This window comes from Vipera berus (genome assembly GCF_964194415.1).
Source record: "Vipera berus genome assembly, chromosome: 12".
Lineage (NCBI taxonomy): Eukaryota > Metazoa > Chordata > Lepidosauria > Squamata > Viperidae > Vipera > Vipera berus.
In genome coordinates this window covers 20,461,813-20,470,506 of record NC_138215.1, presented here as the reverse complement: position 1 = coordinate 20,470,506, position 8,694 = coordinate 20,461,813, and the positions used below count along the sequence as shown (strand labels likewise).

The 8,694-nt window shown below is 63.4% G+C and overlaps 1 protein-coding gene across 1 annotated transcript; it reads right to left on the bottom strand.

The window, feature by feature from the left end:
- Window positions 1-842: 842 nt before the first annotated feature.
- On the bottom strand, window positions 843-1,859 carry FOXB1 (forkhead box B1; the record flags this gene model as incomplete). Its single annotated transcript, XM_081337730.1, has 1 exon — window positions 843-1,859. The coding sequence occupies one exon, from the start codon at window positions 1,857-1,859 to the stop codon at window positions 843-845; it is 1,017 nt and encodes a 338-aa protein (XP_081193856.1).
- Between the last annotated feature and the right edge of the window lie 6,835 nt (window positions 1,860-8,694).

Sequence of the window (8,694 nt, the reverse complement as noted above, 5' to 3'; positions counted from 1 at the left end):
TTCGTCCGCACCTGGGGCCGTCCCAGTCAAAGTTTATCGCTTCAAGCGAAGCAAGGCAACCGCCCCCCCCCCCCGCCACGTCTTTACACGGTAACAAGTCAAATTTGTGCTTCGGGGTCATTCCCAGCTGGTCTACAGTTAGCCGGTCGCAACAGCCCGATTTCCTCGCAAGTCAAGCCCCGACCGGGGGGGGGAGGCATTGCCTTCCGAGGAAGCGTCCGTGGGTCCTGACCGGGAGGGGAAATCGGCCGAGTCTCAACCACCAGATCCAGCGGGTGGAATATCTGCTCCCTCCAAGAAGAGGATTTGCAACGCCGGTCGCTTTGGGGTGCTGGCTTGCCCGTGGCCCCGGGCGCGAATCCTCTCCTGCGCGGGTTCCTCCCCCTCCCGCGTTTCCCCACTCGCCAGTGCCATCCTGCAACATAGAGAAGGAGGCGGCATTTGGAAAGGCGAGCCTGCCACGCAGGGGACCGGCGGAGCTGCGGACCGGCAATCAGCCTTGCGAGGAGAGCCAGCCTCGCCGCCTGCTTGCGCGGTCCGGAAAGGCCGCTTGGGGGAGAAGCCTTTGCAAAGTCCACGCGCGTCCGCGAAAGGAGGACGCCGGGCTGCTGCGAGCCCCTCGCCGCTAGAACGCAGCCCCGTCCGGATCGTGGCCCCGGCTGCCTCTCGTCCTGCTGGGTCCGGCGGGGGCTGGCTCCAAAGATCCAACCGACTTGGCGACCTTCGGAAAGCCGCCACTGCTGGACAGCACGGGGGTGGTGGCGGCGGCGGCGGCCCCTGGACGCCCCCTCCGGAGGCCGCCGCGCCGCTGGTTCCTGGGCGGAGGGCGGCGCCGGCCGGGGTCAGTGGACCGCCACCACGGCGTGCAGGACGGAGGGCGGCCCGGTGAGCGTCTCGCTGGGGGTGGCGGGGCTGCCCTGGCTGGGCGCCGTCTGCGTGGAGGGCGGGCTGAGCGAGGGCGGCGAGCCGGGCAGCAGCGCGGGCAGAGCCGGGACGGCGGCGGCGGCGGCCGGCGTGGCCTTGATGGGCACCGGGATGGCCGGCAGCGTCTGCCCGCCGTGGCACAGCGGCTTCAGCGGCATCCCGTAGGCAGCGGCGGCGGCGGCGGCGGCGGCCGCGTAGTCCCCGCCGGCCACGGCGATGGGGGCGGCCGGGTCCAGCATGCCGGCCGAGCCGTAGACGTGAGGCCAGGCGGGAGGCAGCTGGTTGGGCAGCGGGTAGGCGGCCGGTCCGGGCGGCATGGCGGAGAAAGGCAGCGCCGCGCCGCCGCCGCCGCCGCCGTGCCCGCCGCCGCCGTGTCCGCCCCCCGGCCCGGGCATCTTGTACTCGCGGGCGATGATGTTCTCGATGGCGAAGGGGTGCTTGAAGCCCGAGGGCGGCGGGACGGGCAGCCCGTAGGGGCCGAGCGGCGCGGCGGAGGCGGCGGCGGCGGCGGCCAGGGCGCCCAGGCGCAGCTTGGCCTGGGCCTGCAGGTAGTGGGCGGCCTCGGGGGGCGGCTTGGAGGGCGCCAGCGGGTCGGCCTTGAGCACCTTGAAGCGCTTGCGGCGGCGCAGGAAGCTGCCGTTCTCGAACATGTCCCCGCAGCTGGGGTGCAGCGCCCAGAAGCTGCCCTTGCCCGGCTGGTCGGGCCTGCGCGGGATCTTGATGAAGCAGTCGTTGAAGGAGAGGTTGTGGCGCAGCGAGTTCTGCCAGCGCTGCGTGTTCTCCCGGTAGTAGGGGAAGCGCTCCATGATGAACTTGTAGATCTCGCTCAGCGGCAGCATCTTCTCCGCCGAGCTCTGGATGGCCATGGCCGTCAGCGAGATGTACGAGTAGGGCGGCTTCTGGTCGCTGTACGTGTTGCGGCCCGGACGGGGCATGGTGGCGGCGGCGGCGGCGGTGGCGTGGCCGGCCGGGATCTGCAGCGCAGGGAGGCGGAATTAGCGGGCTGGGCCAGCAGGAGGAGGGGGCGGGGCGGGCGGGGGAGCGCCCCCCTTGGGCAAAGTTGGCTCGCTCTCTTCGGGGGGGGGGGGCGGGCGGAGCCGGCAACCCCTCCCCAGGCTGAGCGCGGCAGGATTGGGGAGGGGGCGGGGGCGGCCGCTCGGCGGGAGGGGCGAGCCCAGCGGGGGCCGACCTCCAGCCCGGCCTGGCCGGCTGACAGCCCCGGGACCTCCCCCGCGGGACGGTATCCCGCGCCTCGCGGCCCTCCGGGGCCTCCCCTTTTTGGCCACCCTCCCCCCTGCACGCCGACGGGCAGGCTCCTCCGGCGGGGGCGGCGCTTTCCTCCGGCCGGCCGAGAGCTCCGCCGAGCCGCAGCAGCCGGGCACTGGGCGCCTGGTCGCTCGCTCGCTCGCTCTCCCGTCCGTTTTATGCGCTCCCTCCCCTCCGCGGGCTCCCGACGCCTCTCCCAATTTGTAACGGCTCGCCCCTCCCCGTTAGCGGGTCCCGCGCCATCCGCAGCGAGCGCGGAGGGGGGCACCGTCCGGACCTCCCTCCCCCCGCAGCCCGCGAAGGGAAAAGACAAGCCCCCCCCCTCCCGCCCCGGGCACTCACTTCACAGGCGCCGAGAGCCAGCGAGGTCAGCCGGCGGACGGGGCCCGGAGCCTTCCTCCTTTCGGCGGGCCGGGCCGGGGCTCTCGCGGCAGGGACAGCCGGCGGACGGGCGGAGGGGCTGTGGGGCGGGAGACCCGGCAGCCCCTTTCCGACTCTCCGCAGCCGCCGGGCTAAGCAGCCCCGGCCGTGCCCAGCGCTGGCGCGGCCGCCGCCTCCTCCTGCTCCTGCCGCCTGCCGACCATCTGAGCTAGGCGGGCGGGGGCTGGCGCAGAAATGGCCCCCGTCGAGGCGCCGCGCTGATGGGCCACTTTCTTCGCTCCGCGATGACACCCGCCTGGGAGGGGGCGGGGCTCCAGGGCCGGCGCGGAGGGGGTCGCCGCTTGCAGCCCGCCGCTCCCCCCTCCCCGGCAGGCGGGGGGCCAATGGGAAGCGCTTCGGAGCCGGCAGAGGGGGGAGCGGCCAGCCTCGCCCCCCCAGGAAGAGCTGCGGCCGCCAACCAGCCGGCCTGCCCGGCTTTTGCGCCCGTGGAGCTGCGCCGTCGCCGGGTACAACCCAGCGAGCCGGGCTGGAGCTGTGCCGGGGGAGCCGACCTATTGGCGGGAGGGGCTCCTCGGCCTGGCCGTCCGCTCACCCCCGGCTGCAGAAGCTCCTCTGGGCCAGATGCCCGCCGCGCCGCGCTCCCTTTCCCCAGGAAGCGCAGGGCAGTGGGGGCATCTTCCCGCCCCCCCCCCCCGCTTCGGGTTCCCTATTGGGGCACAAGTCCCGCTCGGTGGGAAGAAGGTTGCGCCTTCCAGGAGGGCGAAGGAAGTTCAACCTCCAGCGCAGCCCGCTTTGCTTCAGGAGGAGAGGACGGGGGTGCGCGGGGGCCGTCCGGAGGAAACGGCGGGGCTGACTTAGGCAGCGGTTTCTCGGCTGAAGGAAAACCGCTTCCCTGCCGGTTGCGGAGGCCTCGCTCTTTCCCCCAGGTCATTTTTTCCTAGGAGCGGGAATGGGGGCGGGGGGGGGGCGGCAGGGTCCGAGACTTTGATTCTTCGGCCTTGCGCTAAAAGCTAAACCTTCCCCGGAGAGTCAGAGGCGAGGCGAGCGGGAAAAGCCGCATAGAGATGCCAACTTCGCCGTCTGGCGGGAAGGCGCCCATGAGATCCAGGCGGCGCCGCCGCGTTTGAGCCGCCCTTCCCTCCGCCAGGTCCCCTTTCCTGCCGGCCCTTCGGGAGAGGCACGTGGGCAGGGCCCGACCCGGGGGCCCCGCGAGCCCAGCGGCTAACAGCTGGACGGGGACGGGAGAGGGATCCGGCCGCCTCGATTCCTCGCAAGCGGCACTCCAGCCTCTCCGTTCAGCCGCTGAGCCGAGCTGCCTCCATCTCCGCCGCTCTTCCTCGCCTGCAAGGGAGGCCTGGCCGGCAGGAAAGCCGCTTTCCCCGACGGGCGTAGAGGCGAACGAGGTGAGCAAATCTCCGCCCCTCGAGAGAGGCCGAGCGCCATCCCCCCCCCCTAGTTTTGAAGAAAGGGGGTCCCTGGGACGGCCCTTCGCGGCTAAATCGCAACCCTCACAGCTAGCTTCGCACCAAGCATTGACTCGAAAGCCAGCAAGCCACTTTTTGACTTAGCGAGAACGAAGCCGGTGAATCGCCGGCCTTCAGACGCTCTCCCCAAGAACGTCTGGTGCTTTCGCTAAGATCCTGGTCCTCATGAAGGGAGGAGGGCGGTGGGAGGCTCCATAAAATGGATATTCTTCTCACCGCACCTCAGCTCTCCTGTCTAAGCCTTGCTATTTGGGATCAGGCCCCAGGTTCAAAGCAAGCCTGATCAAAACCTTCACAGGAGGAGAACTGTCTTCCGCGTGGGGGGAAAGGCGAAGGACCCCCTCCCCCAAACCATCCCAGCTCCCATCCCTTTTGCAGCCCTGCGGGTTTTTTTCTTCCTTCCCAGCTAAAATTCCACCAAGGACTTGTACCCGTGTCTAAAAGAGAGACATTCCTAGGCTCTTTGATCTCGCGTACAAATCCTGCCAAGAGGCCGGTGACCCCTCGCAGCTGGGCCGGGAGCAAGAGCGCTTTAGTGAGAAAAGGGGGCAGCGCGGAGGGGAGGGAGAGGAGGAGGAGGGAGGATTGGGGGACGCCTTAGTGGTGCCCTTTCCAAGCCTAGCCAAAGATTAACCGAACCAAACCTGGCTGCTTTTCCCGAAATGTCTCGTGGAACGCTGTGCCACTTGAGGCACCGCGATCTGTGCCCAAATGTCCACTCGGAGAGGGTGGGGTCCTGGAGTCTTGGACACCCGTTCTCCCACGTCCGTGGAAGTGGGTGGGGAGGTTTGCAACCGCTCGGTCACCTCACACGGCGGGTGGAAGGTTCGGGGGAAAGAATTGCAAATCCCCTCCTTTGGAAAGTTGGGGACGCATATCCTGAATCCGTCACCAGTGGATAGAAATAGTGTCGGGGGGGGGAGGAACTCGTGGGAGGGCGCTGCCTTTCTGATTTCCCCACCTTAAAGACAAGACGCCCAGGGAGTAAAAAAAAAACTCGCCCGCGGAAATGCGCGTACTGGGTGGAGGGGGGGGGGGCTAACGGCTACTTGGAGAGGCTGTAATAAGGGCCCCATTCCGCTGCTAAATCACGCCGGGGATTTCGCTCTGCTCTATGTAAACGCGGCGTCTCGCAGATGGACGGCCAGAAAGAAATTAGCCCCCTCCACAGGGAGGGCGATTCTTTCCCGGAACATCCCTCACCCCCCCACACACACACCTTTTCTTTTAACACTCGCCCACACTCACCCGTCCACACACCCCATTAACCACATTTTTGTTGCTGGTCAATAACTCACCGAAACGTAACTTAAACACGACGAATTTAGGAGATTAAACAATTTCATTAATATTGAAATGGCGGCGGAGCCTAAGTGAGGCCGCTTGAGATGCAAACGCACGTTTTTCAATATTAACAAAGGTACTTGAAGGGGAGGACGTCGCCTTCTTAATTCAGCAAAAATAAAGCGCGCGGGGAAGGGGAGGGGAAGGGCGGGGGTCCGGGGGGAGGGAGGGGCAGCGGGGGGCTTCGGGGCAGCGCATCCAACGGACACGTGTACTGGCGCCCAGGGGCGCCCAGTTGCAGCTCTGTTCCCAAATGGGATTGGGAAGAGATGCTGAAGCCCCCTCCCTTCCTTCCCCTCCCCAAAGCGGAACACCAAAGAGGAGGAAAGCCGCGTCCCGGCGGGCCCCTCCCTAACCCCTCGGCTGCTGTTAAAGGCGCGAATCGGTTCTTGCTACCAGGCCTTGGAAAGAATAAGATTTATTTCGAGGAAAGACGCCCATAATATAACTCCGGGCAAAGGATTTCAGTTGGCTGAGCACCCCCACCCCTCTTCTGCTATCCCCAGCCTTGAAAAGCCCTTTCACGCATTTTTGCTTCCCCCCCCCGCCCCGTTAACCATGGACTCACGCAACCGTTTGGCTAGAAAAGAGGCACTTGGCCGAGCGATAACTCGCTCGACCCTCCATGAAGAAAGGCAGTCTATCTTCAAGGGACTAGGAACCAGAAAAAGAAACAGGCAAGCACCCGCCACTTTCTGGGGTCTCGGAGCTATGTTGCCCCCCAAGTCTGGGGGAAGTAAGTTCGTTGCGCCTGGGCAATCCTTGGACTCCTGGAAGGCCGGAAGAAAACACCCACAGACCTCAACTGATGACCCCCCCCAAATAAAACCGAGGTTTTTTTTTCTTGTAATAAAAAGCAAATGCTTCTTTTTCCTCGCTATCCCGCTAACATCCCGGAATAACAAGAGGTGGGCGCAGATTCCTGGGAAAACCAGAACGCGGGGAAATTTTTAGGTTTTGGAATTGCGGAATTGCAGATTGGGAGTCCGGCTCAAAAGGTCCCAGCATCTAGCTACTCCGGAGGGGGTGGGAAAATTGGGCCTAAAGGACCCCCGCCGTCTTGCAAGCGCAGAAGGACCGGGCCTGCTCAGCCTTTCGGCTTCCTGGGTGCCCCTCGCTCCACGACAGAGGCACCACCAGGTTGACAGGAGCGCCCAGCCCCGGACTTCCTCGGGAGCAAGGAAGCCTCCTTGCAGCCCGCCGGTTTGGAAAGAAATCCAAGTCGGGAGGGGGGGCGCTCCTGGAGGAACGGAACCCCGTTATACTCTCATCCACCGGCCTTCCCTGCACGAAACCGCCAAGGCCTCTTCTTGGGAGGAAAACCAACCACATCTCAGCTGGATAGATCAACAGCCTGGGCGGAAAGGCCGCATTCTTACGAAACCTGCGGGTCACCCCAAGGAACGCGCGTCTTTGCGCTTGAAATTAATTTTTCAATCTACCCGGCTGGGGCCGCACTGAGATCGGCGTAATCCCCCCACCCTTTCTTTCGAAATCTTGTTTCCCCTTTCAAGAGAAGAGCGCCTGGCATTTAACCGGGGGCAGCTCTTCAGCAATCTGTTCAGACAACCGGGTCAAGGAAGAAGCTGGTTAGTTTTAACCATGCCTGTTTTTCTGGGGCCAGAAAAGCCCTACCGAGTGAGTCTGCTGGTTAGTTTACGCTTCTGTCTGTTGGGGGAACACAGCAAACGGTTCCTTCCGAGGGCAGGGCAAGCGTGTCTTGTGAACGCAAGTCTTCTGCGTGCAAATGGAACAATCAGGCTGGGGGGGGCGGTTATTCAAATCAGACGCCAGAAGACGCGTTGGGAAAACGGGACCCAAATCCCCGAAGTCAATTATATCCCGTGGAACTCCATCAAGCTCAGGAGGCCTCGATGGGCGTCCGGGGGACTCTGAGCTAAGCCCCCTTTCCCACAAGGGAGACCACACACCGACTCCCAGATTCGGCAATAATTTATGCTAAGTTTCTCTTCATAAATCCTCAATTCGCTTCAGTGGCGAGCCTGGGCGGGCGGCCCAGCGGAGGGGAGCCTCCCCAAAAGAGACCCCCCGCCACCCTATTGATTTTAGCGGCGGGTTTACACGCAGCTGTAAGCTGGGCGGGGGTGCCTGGCACTTTGGCACGGATGATCCCACCCCCCCCCAGTCCTAAAAAGAAAAGAGAGAGAGAGAGAGAGAGAGAAAATCACATCTTTTAAAGAGCAGCTCTCATAATCTTGTTAATATTGACAAAAACGGTGCGGAAGGAAAGAGGGCGCGCGGGGGGGGGGGGTCCTCTCCTAAGCAGGCCGGAACGAGGGCCGTTTCCTTCTTAGCGTTACCCCCAACCCCGAAATTGGGGCTGCAAAACTAAATAAATGGAAACGTGACTGGGAGTAGGGGAAACTCCGCCCTCCCCCTTCCTCATCTGCGGGGGGGGGGTGGGTTCAAGTGAAGAAACAGTCAATCCCCCCCCTTGCGGGATTTCGAAGTTTGTATGTATTAATAGGTGTGTTTGTGGGTCTGTGGAGCCTCGACTGTAATGTTAGGAAAAAAACGAAATAAACCATTCATGGATTTGCATTCATTCCCCCAACAGTCTTTCCCCGGATTCTGATTGAAGGTCTGGTCGGTTTCTTACAACATCCTAACCCGCAGATTAACCGAAGGAGCCACGTTTACACAGTTCAAAAAAATAAACCACCTCTCTTCGGATTAAAACCAAATGCAAACTTCATGGGTTGTCTGAATGCAGCAGCCTAGTTTCTCCCCGACCTGCTTGTTACTCGGATCCTGCCCGCCTTGACGGGCGTCCAGAGAGCGCCATCTTGCCGAGCAGGAGTCAGTATCTTTTCCGGCAGACGGCCATAGGATCACAGCCCTCGGGTTGCGCCGCTTCGGATCGGTCGGAGAAACCCCCTCCCGGCCGCTCCTTCCAGTCCTCACCAGCCCCCTCCCTTTCTTCATTCCATTCACCCTTGGAGGGGAGGGGGACATTAGAAGACCCCCTCCCCAAGGCTTCGTTTCTAGCTGGAGCTCCTGCCAGGAGAGGGAGGGGCAGGGCGCAGACTCAAGGGGGTGGGTGGGTCCTGATCAGTTGTGACCTGAGTTTTTCCTTTCTTAAAATTAGCTAAGAGCCGAAAACCGGCGTCCAGAAGATGTTCTACCCTGTTTGGAAGCGATTTGATTTCTACGCACGTGTTTACTTGCACGGTTTAGCTGGCCAGCAGGTGAACGTGTGAAGCAACCTCCTCGGGTTGGAGGGCGTGACGTCATGACGAGAGCACCCCCGCCTCCATGCACCTCTGAAGCGTCT